Source organism: Toxorhynchites rutilus, chromosome 3 (genome assembly GCF_029784135.1).
Source record: "Toxorhynchites rutilus septentrionalis strain SRP chromosome 3, ASM2978413v1, whole genome shotgun sequence".
NCBI lineage: Eukaryota > Metazoa > Arthropoda > Insecta > Diptera > Culicidae > Toxorhynchites > Toxorhynchites rutilus.
In genome coordinates, this window is record NC_073746.1 from 27,173,358 (window position 1) to 27,188,579 (window position 15,222).

Here is a 15,222-nt window from a genome sequence, read left to right on the forward strand (position 1 = left end):
ATCAGATATCCCAAGAATTCCATCCCAGATTGGGCGAAGCAGCTTTTAGCAACGTTGATCACTAAACCGTGCTGACGAAGTCTGATGCGATGCAAATATCATCTATAAAGACAACCACAAAATCTAAATCACCAAAAATTCGATGCATATAACGTTGGAACGTTTGACTGGCATTGCATAAGCCAAATTGCATGCGGGAGAACTCGTACAATCCGAAAGGCGTTATAATCGCTGTCTTAGGAATGTCCGCCTCTTCTACTGCGATCTGGTGATAGGCTCTTTCCAGATCAAGAGTGGTAAAAACTGACTTACCATGAAAAGAGTTTACCAAGTCGTGGATGTGCGGTACAGAGGGCTGGCCCAACTGCTACTGTATTGGCGACATATTCCGAGTTCGCACATCATTCGAAACTCTTCTTTCGCTGCCTTAATTTTATCTGGATGCATGCGACGTGCGAACGATGGAAAAAACAATAGATAACGTCTTGTAACGTTTACCAAAAGGAATCAACGAGCGTTAGTTTTTATTTAGAAAACGTACAATAAACAAGATATCTTCTCATTACAAGGTAGCAGCATTTAATTTTATGTATCTGTGTATATGTTCGTATGCTTATACCCACATCAATTGCGCAAACTACAATCCACAGACGAACTACAGAGGAGCGAAACAATGCCCTGAATCCTAACGAATGGTACTTACCTACTTACCTCAGCCTGTAAGATATCCCAAATAGAGATGCTTACAGGTGGCGTATCTTGCTGGAACATCTCCCTTTTTCCCCCGGAATGCTGACTTACTCACGGCTCAATAACCACATCTGAATTGTTACTAATCAGTTGAAACCTTTGATGTAACAATATACAATGTGTTGTTGGGGATGTAAGAAATATTGGTTACGTAAAGCCACTTCCAACAAATTTAAGGATTTGAGAAGGAAAAAACACCATAAAAACGGCAAATCTTTAAAGCGAACCATTACAAATAGAATTATATTTGTCCATTTCAAATGCCTTAATATCACAGATGAAAACTTAATCGTAAAACCTAAACCAAAAAAAAATAAGTACAAATAAGTCTTGTAATAATATCCCTCACAAAGCGTGAAAATACATCAAAAACGATCATACACAACCGAAATCATTTGTGTATAAGTCCCGCCTCTTTGTACAAATACATCTTGTCCTACGTCTTATTAATATTGCATTATCGGAAGGGTTGTGTTATCTTACAAATGCGTCACATTGAATACTGTCATAGAAGAACCTGGAAAACCCCATTTTGTAACTAACGTTTGTGTGCTTCGCGTGATGTTAACTAGTGCGTTAATGTTAATGATGTTAATGAATTCAAATCTGAAATAGGTCTCATTAATTTCTTCCACTGCTTGCTTCTTACTTCCAAGCCACTGGAAACAGCATCCACTTTTGCAGCTCATTCCGAACGTCGCACGGGTTGAGGAACACCTCAAACCTACTCTCGGAGTCATCCTTCATGAGAGTCATGCCCCGTTCCAGACAATCGTCACTGTTGATATTTCTTATGTGATAGGTATCAGTCTCGTAGACCCAGCGCTGGCCAGGTTTATTGCTTCCACAGGTCACCATTTTGGCTTTCTTTGGACCCTCCACCAACTGTTCGCCGTCGACCGAAGTTTTCCGGAAGGAATCCAAACAGACGCCCTCGTCGGACATGATTCGACCGTGATCATCTATCACGAACTCCTCGTCGAAGATGTTTATCAGCAGTGAACACTTCTTGAGGAACGATTGACCGAAGGGTTGATTGATAACCGAATTCGACTTGGGCTTCTGCAGGCAGTAGGAGCTATGTTTGGCGACCTTCATTGCATCGCCTATCTTCTTGACGTTTTCCGAGAGATACTTGATCAGGAACTTCCACTTAAGTTCGGGATTTAGGTGCTTCACGACGAGATTGATTTTCTTCATCAGAGTTATGTATTCCTGGTAGTCAAAGGTGCTCAAATCGATGGGTTGTACGCGGCCGAAGAATTTATTCGGCGCGGGGAAAAAGTTTTGGGGCCACACCCTACGCAGGTACCAATCGAAAGATTTACAATTCATTTGTTTCTTGAGCGCGACGCGTGTGGATACGTTCTATATTGGAAAGATTTCAGTTTGACAAAGTAAAATGATCAAATAGTTATAAACCTACCAATGATTTGAACTCCTCCGTTCCTTTATTGAATTTGAAAAAGAATTTCGACCAATCATCCATCCAGACCAGGGCAACACGAGCTAAATTTTCGTTGAGTATCTGAAGGTAGAGGCATTCGTTAGCACTACAGCACTTGTTCGTTAACTGGGCTATTCGCATTGACGGCATTGCGCTTCGTTCTAGGATTTTGAGGGAACGCCAAAGATGGTAATTGATTTTCAGGCGGAATGAACACGTTAAAATTATGAGTTATGAAAAATTAACATCTTCGTATCCAAATAGTATTGTACTTGAATGATAAAACACTTTTTTCGCATGTGGTAAAAAAAATCTCATACGAAAATTGTGTTTGAAGACAACTTTATGTTGGGCCCTACTATAGAAATCGAGTCGATAAGAATTTTACTCGTTAGTACTGTTTTACTATTATAGATACCGAGCAAGTCGATATCATCGACCCAGTGATAGCTATCGACGCAACTGTCAGAATTTTTCGAGTTGTTTGATTTGCTTGTCGCATATCTTCAAAGAATTTTTTTTTTGGTTTGCGTCCCTGATTTTTTTTTTTGACGTAGGACTACGTCTAACCGGGGGTGAAATGAAAATTTAGGCACTGAACAAGTAGGAAAAAATGCAAGATTTGGAATGCTTATAACTCGAGCATTTCTCAATAGATCGCAAAGGTTTTTGCATCAATTGATAGGAAATATATCTACGCATCTATCATAACGAATAACATTTCATTTTTCTTGAGATAAATAATTGATTAATTGTGAAATATCAAGCATTGTCCAAATGCACTATGTGCCCATTTTTCGATTGGTCCATTTTGTGCTCCTCAAATCGTACCGACCAAAACGTGGTTGCCCGCAGCAGCGAAATAGAATGAAGCACGATTGGAAAGGAAAAAGAAAAAAATGAACGAAACATTGGTCGCAGTCTCACACATGCGTAATTCTCGAGCCAGCCAGTCAGCTTAAAAATCCCCGCTCCGCTGCCGTAACGATCATTCTCATTCAAACCGTACACCACGTCAGTTCGCATCACAACACATCAACAAACCATCCCAAGCAGCCATGTCTGGACATGGCAAAGGAGGAAAAGTGAAGGGAAAGGCAAAACCCGCTCGAACCGTGTCGGTGTGGAGTTCCCCGCAAGGGTAGCTAGGCCGAGCGCGTTAGTACCAGTGCACCAGTCCACCTGGCCGGCGTTATATAGTTTCGGCCGCCGAAGTGATCGAGTTAGCTGGCAAAACTGCTCGCGACGATAAGAAAACCCGCATTCGGAACAGAACACATTCGGTTCGGTGGACATCAAGACAACAGGCAGTTGCAGCGAGTGGCGAGTGGCAAACGCAATCGCAAAACGGCAGCAGGTAGCGGAAGAAAAAAGTTTGTTCTTTATACAAACTGCTTTGGTGGCAAATCCAGAACAAGGCGGCATCGAGGGCGTTCAAAATGGTTTTTTTTCAAAACCACGAGTACAAAGTTTTCTAAATTGGAACCATTCCATAAAACACGGCGCTTAGCAGGGCCATTGAACCTTTCAAAAAAGAGTTTACGAAATACAGTTCAATGCTATCTAAAATAATATCCAAAATAATAATAAAACACAAATTGAATTTTTCATAATTTGTTTGCCAGGATCTGATGAGTATGTGAATTTGGCAGTTGTTCTGAGCTTATTGATAGTTGGGGACTTTCCTGATTATTCAATTTTCACCAATTCTTAAATTGTTTCCAGATTGAAAGTACAGTAATTCACAATTAGTTCGACATTTAGCCAATTGGACGGACATGTAATGCGACATATTTAGTTGGACATTTTTGTAAACATAGAGTTCGGGGTCCAAGTTATGACCCCACATTGAAAGTCGACACTGTACCACTGTCATCGCAAATGTTCAATCACAGGTTAAAATTACCTCCAATCCGACACTGAGTGGTGATAATGCGACGTGCTATTAAATGTAATTTACTGTACAATATGTAACAAGCTAGATGAGAAGAAATTTTCCAACTGTGAAAGTTGTGGCGAGTGGCAATCGCAATCGCTAAACAGGAAGGTTTAACCGAACAAGATGGGGGTAGTTTGAAGATAATTTTGTGATCCTGAAAAGGACCCTTTTTAGCCTGCATGTGAATCCAACAAGCGAACAAATCGTAATGAATGTATTTTTTTTTTGCCATCGATGCCTTTTAACGCTCATTCGTTCGTCTCGTTGGACTCGCCCCTTTGGCTGAGTCTGCCGATTTGTCTCTATCCTGTGAGTGTGAATAGCCCAGTGAAAAATCGGAAAAAAAATCAGTTAAAAATCAAATATAAACTGTTGTCAAAATTGATTAGGGGTACTCCAGTGCATCATGGAATCAGAGCTAGATGCATTATTATTATAGGAACATCTTTATTTGGTATTGATTGTAATTTGGATTAATTGTGTCACTTAACCGTTTCATTACGGTTGTTTGCATATCCCAAAAATGCGGATGAGTTTGAGCATGTTCAAAAAAATACTAATAAACCTAGATAACTGATTAGGTCACAAAAGTTGCGATAAAGGAAAAAAAACACATAAAAAGTTTACTTATTTATATGTATAGTTTTTTTTTAATATTAAGAAAGTTATAATTACGCAATTTCATTCACAATTATAGTTTGCTGCACAAAGTACGTGAAGTCGCATATTACATTTTTTCCTTTTACTTTTCGTCCTTTTTATTACTTTCTTCTACACATCGCCTTAAATTTCGCCCTGGTAGCTTTTTAAGTGATTGTCAAAAATATCGTATATCCATTGAAAAAATGGATGAGCAATATGAAGTAGAATCTAGATTTATTCAATTTGTACCCCCAATAAGCATCAAAGAACGAAATCCAACGTTAAAAGGTGCCAAGTCAATAATGTTAACGTGAAACAAGAAGACCTTTTTACGAGCGCATTTGGGCTACCCCTTTTTTAATTGGATGTTATAAAACCACATAAAACGTTCACGATTCAGACACGTCTTCAATTATAAAAATAACGTTTATTAGAGTGGATAAGTGGATTTCAAAGAAATACATTTCGAAAAGCGAATAATAAAACATAACGGAAAAATAAAATCAAATTTTAGACAATTCACCTTTTTTATGTGCAGTTTACCTAGATTTGAATAAACATTATCAACTGAAAGGCAGACCGATCAAAGCGAGTGGGTTACACATCGTCACTAAAACATTATCGCCATCTATTGAGTGCAACAGACGACGGTAACGATGATGCTATATATACAGATTTCTCTAGAATGATACAGATTTTTTGGAAAATTTTCATACAGAATTCTGTCTATACAGATTGCAGATTTTTGTTGAAAATATGCAAAACATACAAATTTATATAAATTTTCGGAAAAATATACATTTTTGAGCGTCGAAGCAATCACGAATCATCAGTCATCCAGCTAACGATAGACGGTAGCAAGACTTTCTAAATTGGCATTTGTCAAGACTAGAGGCTAATAATCTATGATATTTTAAAGACCATAGGTCCAAACCATGATCAACATTATTCAAGACATCGTCTAGCTCCAGTTAGCAGACGGCAATCTTTCTCAATGCTGACGTCAGACACAGCGGTTTTGCTCGATACAACAGAAGAACGCATTCTCCGAATATGCGCGAAGAAAGCATAGCGCAGAGCTTGCACTGACGGATTGAAGCAAAGCAGAAGAGAAATAATAATCGGATTTCCCGCGTCGGTTTTCGTACCGTTATGTGGAGATTGATTGTGTATCATTGAACCATACACACGAGAAACATTTTCGCGAAGCATACCGAGTGCGCCACGTGCATTGGCAATGAAGACACACATCTCGTGTCGAGAGCAAGAAAGAATCGTTGCTTCTCGAAATGATTCTACAAAACCACGCAAACCTTGTCAGGGTCCCCGAAACTTTTTACTAAAGAGTTATTTATAAAATTTCGACGTATTCACAAATAATATCCGAAATGATAGACCAACAAATTTGACCCGCCTGATTTTCTCGTAAACCAGCAAGAATAGAAATGCAATGGATATAGGCAAACGTGCTAGTCGACGATAGAATCCTACCATTCAAGTTTTAAATTTGTAACATGCTTTAAAAAAATTAGAAAAATAACTTTCTTTGGAAGCAATTTTCAATGTAATTTTCTACAGCATTTCTATAAGGTTTTTGTTGCTTGAAACCGATTCAGAGGCGATAACTGTTGGTCATATTTCTTGAGTCGAGTTCCCAGTGAATATCTCAGATGAAGAAAATGGTAAGAAAGGATTCATTTCCTTCTCAATTTGATATTTTCCGCATCAGCTTACCATCGGGCAGTATGGCATACCCTCTGCATGGCACATGGCATGTCTTCAAATGTAATCATAATGAATAAAAATGAACAAACCATCACGATATTTCTAAATCATGTTCGATATATCACACAAACAATTGTTTTCACTTACTTTGAAATGACCTCAGTATGTTTTCACAAAATTAAATGTCTTGAAAACGAAAACATGTCTTCACATCTGGCATCTATATTATGTGCTCAGAGAATGCAGGAAAACAAGAGCGCGGACTGGAGAATTAATGCACAAATACTGGCGGAACACGTTCACCGGAGGAACGGTTTCTTCTCTTCGCTGGTGGGCATGAAGGGAATAGATTGATGGAATCTCTCATTCATACAAGAAGTTTCTCTGAGCTTTATAGTCTCTGAGAGAAACAATTCATGGGCATATTATACTTCTGCTGGGCCATTTAAAACCGTATACGCCTTACAAAATAAAATTCGTAGCACTTTTGTTATTCAGTATCTAAAATACAGAACGATTATAGATGACTGAGGGTTAACTAATCTACGTACTGACGTAGTTGTTATCTCAAATTTTGAGAGCACGGTCAAGATAAATCCATTCTTGCTTAGGGGGTGCGTATTACACACTTCTCCTATACGTTCTTTGGTTAAAAACTAAGAATAAATATTTGTTCCGCAGCGGTTGCTGTCGATGCCGCCACTAGTTCTAGTGTTTATGGAGTGTTGGAAGGATATACTGAAACTACATGGATATTCAGTAAATTCAATGCTTAAGTGCCGCTCCAAACAGCGATCCATCTACAGTAAACTGGTTTTTTACGCTACGCATCCATCACAATTAATGAAATGTAATTTTTCCTCAGATAAGCAATTGAATAACTGTAAAATGTCAACCGCTATTTAAAAGCCCTAACTACTCCGTTTTGTTTGGCCTGATTTATGGTTTTCCCAACACAGCCATCAAAACCAAGCAGCCTGAAGAAGTTGCAAATATATGCAAGTTGGGGGAACTTTTGTTCCCACCGACATGTGTTCCCTAACACAGCTACCAAAACCAGGGGGGTCCTATGCGGCCATCTTTTTGTAGCCGTCATAGAAAATCATAAGCATAGAAATCATAACCTGAAATTAAAAATGTAGTGCTCCGCGCGATGCTGAAGCAGTGATTTTAATTGCAAATCGCCGAGTAAGCTCGCGGATGGGTATCCAAACATTGCTTGCCAAAGGAAACTATCCAACGTAACCAAATGTTGAAAATATATGACCCGAAAAAATAAACAATTCGTGGGTCCCCTGAACGCGAGTCCTGCTTTATGCCGTCTACACTCAATTTGTGTTGATTGGGATAGGGTTGTCAGAGCCCCGATCAAAACCAAGGTGCCTTACATTACATGGCGTTTGTTCGAATTCTTTACTTACACAGCAAATATGTTGAATTCAATTGAATCCGATATTTGTTTCATTCAATCAATAATTTAATCAATACAAACAAATGGTTATTAAGCCAACGGTAGTCCCACGTCAACCTTGCGGTTATATCATAGATATAACCCACCTATTCTTTTGTGTTGATTGGTGTGTCGCCCAAACATCGAGCTTTGTTGTTATTCCAGCTTTGCGCAAATGGTTTAAAACTTTTCCAAGGTACTAAGGTCAACTTCGATTATTTCTATGATTTAAATTTTAAATACCATATATAAAATCAGCGGCCTGGCTTGCATTTTCACCTTTATCAAAGAAAAACTGAAAAATGTACTGATTTTTCTCTTCGTTGACCTACATTATTAACACCATGTAACTCACAACTAAAGGAACAAACAAAAAACAGTAACAGATTTTTTAGTGTAAAATGTCATCTTTACAACGAGCATAAACTTAAATTTGTATGATCGATATTACGCGATATATCGACAATTTTCCTCGAGAGAGTACCTCTTATCTTTCAACGCTAATAATACTTTGTTTTTACCGAATACCGTTATCTATTATTCATAGAAACGCCGTATAAGCTTATGAAAAAGTTCACTAGACATTGAAATGCGTTTTGAAAAAATCTAAACTATCACATCGTTGAATAAAGTATTTAGTATGTTTTTTGGTGTGATGACTGAGAGCAGACAAACGACCGCAAAGGGTTAATATCAATGCACCTCATTAAATACATAAACAATTAATGACAATACATCGTAGTTTTTATTTCACCCTTCCATATTATTCAATTAATCAAGTGTTTTTGACGTTTGAAAAGTAAACCCAGTTAGCGAACGAGTGGTGTACAAACGACTTTTATTCGCAATTACAGTGGAAGTGTCCGTTTGTCTATAAACTTCCGATATTTTTACTGAAACTTCTCATTATAACATAAAATTGTCTTCAAAAACGATTTTAGTATGAGACTTTTTTACCACCTGCAAATTTTCATTTAAATAAAATACTAACTTGATACGGAGAAGTTAACTTTCATTCATAATTCAAATTTTAAAAACATGTTCATTCCACCTGAAAATCAATTATCTTTGACGCTCCCCAAAATTGTAAACAAAGCTCAATGCCGTCAACGCGAATTATTCAAACTTACCCCACTGACTCCTCCCGGGAAAGTATAGGGCGAACTCTTCCGGAACAGGTGTCCAACGTGCGAACAAGGAGCAATTTCAATCTCCCCACCGCACTGCCAGATTCTGAACGACATCTCCAAATTATCGCCACCCCAAATTTTCAAATGCTCATCATAGCTACCAATCTCGAAGAAATATTTTCTGTCCATAGTAAATAAGCCACCGGCCATCACAGGTGTGTGGAAGGGAAGAGTGGTATCCTTCCGCCTTTCCGCAAGTTCCTCGTCGCTCAAAGTGTACCACCGGAAGTGCATCTGCCAATTGAATGCTCCCCAGTGGAATTCGAAACTTTTGATGTACGAGAAGTTGTCATCGGAAATAATATCAATTACTGGGCACACCACCTTCTTCGGATTCTCCTGCACCCTTGCCAGCAAAGGTTCTAACCATCCCGGGGAGCATTCACAGTGCGCATCCAAGAAGGTAAGCGTATCGCCAGTCGCCACCCTGGCTCCCATTAACCTAGCGGCCACCAATCCTTCTCGTTTGTTCAACCTTAATAAGCTCGTAGCCACTGGCAGTTTTTGGACGTAACTTTCCAGCTCCACTTTCAGGAAGCTTCTATCGCTTGCGTCATCAACCAAGAGAATTTCCTTAAGCAGATGTCGGGGTGATCGGATGATGACACTCCACACAGTTCGAAGCAATACGGACCATGCTTCATTGTGGAAGACGATTATGATTGACGTGGTCGGCAGCTTCGAAGGATAATCCTTCGCCAAGCATTTCGGCTTTCTTACGTCTGGCAGCGAGCGATTCAGCGCGACTCTATCGCTAGCAAGCAGGTTGTAACGATTAATTTGAAACAGTTGCTGCATCTTAAGCAGATCTTTAGCCTGCACGACTACGGGATCTCCATTTTCGCCTACTCCCGGAACGGGAGCGAAATTATTGGTGTTCATAAAGTCCTTGGAGATGTTTCCGATCGATCCAATACCAACATAGTGACCTACTATTTGCGGCATTCGCGGGCGGTCCTGAAACTTGCTGCTCCTAAAATCAGACAACCAAAGCCAATCAGTATTGCCTTCATTCATGAAGATGATCTTTCCTACTTGACATGCCGCTGATAATTGATGAACTTTTCCACCGAGTACTTCGAGATCAGATAGAACAAATATACGGAGAGCATAAATGAAATCAATATGTACACGTAAAATATTTTGACCCGCAGGCGAAACATTGCGGTGTTTGTGCGATTTCCTCCGACTACGAACTCGATTGCTACTTTTCGTTCTAACTTGGCACTAAAGGTCGCCACTAAATGTTGGCTCTTTCGCCGTTTGCTGCAATCCGGCTGATACGATAAAATTGTGCGTATCGTCTTCTTATCGTTCACATTATCAAGTTCTATCGAGCATAGCTACACACGATCCACTGTACTATTCGAATGCCTATATCCTAACGCAATCCAGAATCGACATCAATGTAATAATGTTGTTTTCATTCTTAACTCGGTGCCGTCAAAGTTCCACTGAGAGAATACGGAGAACACAAAGCAAAAGAGAGAACCACGCGGTAATGATTTACAAACATTAGCAAAACAAATGTTTTTGCTTGATTTGCTCGATGATGGAACAGTTGCCAGAATGAATACTAAAGATATGCAGATTCCATCTCCAGTTTTGTTGTGGGTAGCAAAATAGTGGGTGCAATTGCTAGGAACGCTAGCGGCCACCTTAAAATTTTGTTTTAATTTTGTTTACAAACTTAGTTACATTGATTTTAAGGACTCTTAATTATGTTTTATTACATGATCTGCATGGTGGTGTTTCAATTCAAATGTGAGTTACTGTAATTAGTTTGTAAACAAATCACAATACGTTTGTGCACAGTTTGTAAACTTCGTTCGGGATGACTTTCTGTCAATCCCACCAAGCACACAACAAAACCATCCAAACAGTCAATTCTGGCTACTATTCAACTGCACAACGAGTTTTTTGCTTGGTATTTAGTTTTATTCAGTCGATGTGGCATCAGGAAAGCGATGGCTGGCGACGTTATTGACTATTCAAAGTTTGAGAATGGTTACTATTCCCAAACATCATTCAGTGTTTTTTGTGTGAAATTTCGCAGGTACAGTTCAATCACGAAGAGAAACTATGAAATGTACAGTCTACCCAAGCTCAAGCTAAATGTTTGGCTTCAGGAAATCGAAATGGGAAGGTACAAGTGAAAACTTTCTCTACTGAAAAAGAAAAATTTTACGCTTTCGCGTGAGCTCTGTATTACTACTACTGCCTTCATTTCTATTTTGTTTAAATATATATACACGCTTTTCTTACTCATAGTTTGAGAATATTTTGAGAAAGAATATCCCTTTACCTAGAACTACAGAATATATAATTTGGCGTCTGCTCATCAGGCCTAACTCTTTTCGTTGTTTTTCTTCCCTATCCTATCAGGAGATGTAAACAGTTTTCTCGGGGGTTACGGTTTTCCCCTGTTTCTATTTTCATTGCTTCGGCCATAAGCGGCCGAAGCATCCTAATTTATTACCATTTTACGCATTACCCCTAAATTTTATAAATTTATTGCCTATTCTTTTTGCTCTCGCTCTGCCGGAATCTTATTTCCTAAGTTAACATTATGATTCCAAGTTTTTGCTTATCTTATGGAATCGTCACTCGGAACACGATAAACCTCATCGGTCCGTAACAACAAGCATGTCGATCAACTTCAATAATTTTTATTCCTCCTCATTCTAGAACCCGATTTTGAAACTCCTTCGATTAAAATTCAAAAGTGTTATGAAAATATGACAACCTTGCCACGATTTTTGAAGTTTGAAATCTGATCGGGTTCCGGGACATGGTTGAAATATTGAAATTTTGAAATTATGCTATCGTTTATGTTGAACAAGAGATTCGAATTCTGATCTGACCTGTTTGTTTACTAGAAGAAACCCAACCCAGAACATGAGCAGATTGTTTGTACGAAAAATATCTACAGATTAGAAAAGTATTGAATTGTTTTATCTGAGCAGAACTATATATAAATTCCAACATGCCACAACTTGGCTCTGATCATGCAGAATAGATTTCAACTGATTGGGAACAAAGTATATGGCAGCCCGGTTCCATCTACCCGTAACTTAAACTGATATTTTCGATTGTATATTGAGAACAGTTGAAGATTTCTCTATTGTGCATACATTCGGGCGACTTTAGGTAATGTGCTATGATGCCGCTCGAAAAATTGATGCACCATGTTGGATTTGAAACAGTGGGCAATTCGTAATGACAAATGTGCAGTATCGATATCCGGTTTCAATATGCATGATTGTGAGGCAATTTTATTTCTAACGGATTGGTTAAATGTTAGAATTTGAGTGAATTTTTTATTTGATATTATTCGATTGTTTAAAACACATAGTACCAACCCTAAGCCATTTGTTTGTACATTTCCTGATATTTTTACTATAATTCATCATTATTTGATAAAGTCAGTTATCAGATACAATTTCCGTGCAATATGTTTTTCAATCTTTAGGAAAAAACGTGTTCCTGTATTACATGAATACATCATCGATGCTGGAAAAGACACTTTCATTCATAATTGTTATTTCTAAAGTTTGTTTATTCCACCCACTTTTTTATTTTTTCCGCTTCACAATGCCAACACACGAAGCTCAATCCCGCCAAGGGAGTGAAGACAGCAAACGTGTATCAATTGTACATACATTCAGGAGATTTTTCAAATATATCTAGAAGCGTGTCATCCCGCCACTCGAAAACTGCCTGCTGTCTTATAGGGGAGGACGGGGTAAGACGGCCACCCTAAGCATAGAGTACAGTCAAACACATTGAATACAAAATAGAAGCATTTTATTATGTCATTAGGATGTTTTCCACAATCACGTCCATCACGTTTCACCGTGAACAACAAGCGTGGACATTGACTATACCCCTCTCCTTGTTGTACACGTGGAAATTTTTGGATTTTTCTCTTTAACTAAAACTTATCAAGTAAATAATTCGAAAACGCCCAAATTCCATTTTTGGTTTTTTTATTTATATGTTACATTGTGATCTAGTGATTCTGTCCATTGTGACCGTCCCTACAACCTGCGTCCTTGTCCTGCCACAGTATATCAGTAGGGGGCTGTCCACATACCACGTGGACAACTTTAGGAGGGATAGGAGGTACGAAAATGTCCACGTTTGTCCACGGTGAGGGGAGTGGGAATTCAGATAATGTCCATATGGACACGTTAAACAAAAGTTTTTTAAAAGCACATTCAGATATGTTTTCAAAATAAATGAAATCTGTTCTGCAGTTTTAAGAATGTTTAAACTTTTCGCCCATTTTAAGTACTCCATATTTATCCATAAAATGGTTATTTCGAATATTTTTCCATATCAGCGAACTTCTCCGCTCAAATATGTATTCTAAATGAAACTTACATAAACAGTGAGCGATCAAGTTTCCATTGGAATTAGAGGATCATTGTTTTCAACTTCTAGGCTACGTCATTTGAACATAAACTGAATTCTGTGTTCTAGGACCAAGTCTACGGAGAGTAAATTTGACATGGCGGACTGCTAATACATTTTCATCTGCAGAGTACATGTGGGGTGTTGATAACATGATGAAATGCCCGGAATATTTGAAGGAATAATTAGATAAGGAATATCTAAATAATTTGGGAAGGACTTAGGGAAACGAGTGCTATCCAAATCTCTATACCTGCACTTGTGTAATAGAAGAATAATAGAAGAACCAGATTCAGTCCACCTTTTCTGGGTTTTTTTCGTTCCAGAATATTTTCCGAATTTTGCGACATTATCTTTAATATAGCTAAGTATATAGCTAATAATGCTCAGCATCAGAGAGCGGTTTTTTGCGGATCAATTTGTCCTACCGGACGAAAGATTGAGATGTTACAAGCGAGTGTTCCGTTAATTAGTAGTTATTACAACATTCGTTCTTTGAATCCGGGATTAGATTATATATTTTGCACCACAGTCAAGAGGAAACTGTTATCAATTAGATCAATTCCTTAGTGGAAATCACAAGCGATAAGTCTTCCTATATTTGAAATTGAACTTGACAATTCCACGTTTTATGGAATTAACCACATCGAAAATATTTTTGTTTCAAATTGGAGTATTTTAGGCATCCAAAATATTGTTTTATTTGTTCTAATTTTCACTTCATTATCTGATCTTGTATCTCGCTGTCAAAGTTCAGAAAAGAAGTATGCCGAAATCCATTGGAATGCTTTCGACACATTTTTCCTAATAGTATCGCTAATAGTATGATTAGCTTCATTCAAAACAACATTCAATTGTGCTAAATCATTTCAGAAGTCTTCAGGAAAACTATGTTCGATAGACACTTGTTTCTCGGAGATTTTCTTCAGGCGAATGATTCTATTGCCAACTAAGTTTCTTTAGATGTTATTTCATGCGTCAGTTGATTATAGTTTATTGATTCAGCTGTGATTTTACGATTACAAAAAAAGTTTTTGCTAGATTGTGCAGTCCTACTGTCGTACCGTTTTAACCATTAAAAAAGCAGATATGCATTTGTTGTTGATTTTCTCGAATGTTCTCGAAAAGCGATTTTGAACGAGTAATATTTTGGGCATAATACCTGTTATCATAGTAGAATAATCACATAAATGATGAAAAAGATTTCTGGGAGCTTTTCCTGCAGCCAACGATTTCACATATTTTCAAATTCTAAGACATGTTGGTAGGAAGAGGTGCAATCAATCAAAGAATAAAAAATAACCGCAACTACTAATAAAGCTTATTCGCATTTTTTTTTCTTTTCAAAAAAGGATTTAGGATTATGATCCGAATAAAACGATTTCAATGTTGCAGGCTCCGTAAGTGAAGCAGTTTGTCTTGCATCGAAAGAAAGATGCGCTGCCTGAGTCAAGAATTGTCTAGTGTAAATGTGCCTCACGAGCACTCCGAGAGAAATCTGGATATTCAATGCAGAATGGTCGCTAGGAATTTGTTTTTAAAACAAGTTTTCAATGCGAAAAAAAGACGGGTGGGTAATGTCGGGTACATAACCGGAGTGACGTAGGACTATACAAAGGGGACAGCTTTTGTTGAATATATATTTTAAATATATTGTTTTATT

The 15,222-nt window shown here is 38.1% G+C and overlaps 1 protein-coding gene across 1 annotated transcript; it reads right to left on the reverse strand.

The window, feature by feature from the left end:
* Positions 1 to 965: 965 nt before the first annotated feature.
* On the reverse strand, positions 966 to 10,642 carry LOC129776319 (polypeptide N-acetylgalactosaminyltransferase 3). The gene is made up of 4 exons (XM_055781895.1): positions 10,179 to 10,642; positions 9,084 to 10,116; positions 2,177 to 2,278; positions 966 to 2,118 (listed from the first exon to the last, which is right to left on the reverse strand). The coding sequence occupies exons 1-4, from the start codon at positions 10,304 to 10,306 to the stop codon at positions 1,396 to 1,398; spliced, it is 1,986 nt and encodes a 661-aa protein (XP_055637870.1). The 5' UTR covers positions 10,307 to 10,642; the 3' UTR covers positions 966 to 1,395.
* Positions 10,643 to 15,222: the final 4,580 nt, after the last annotated feature.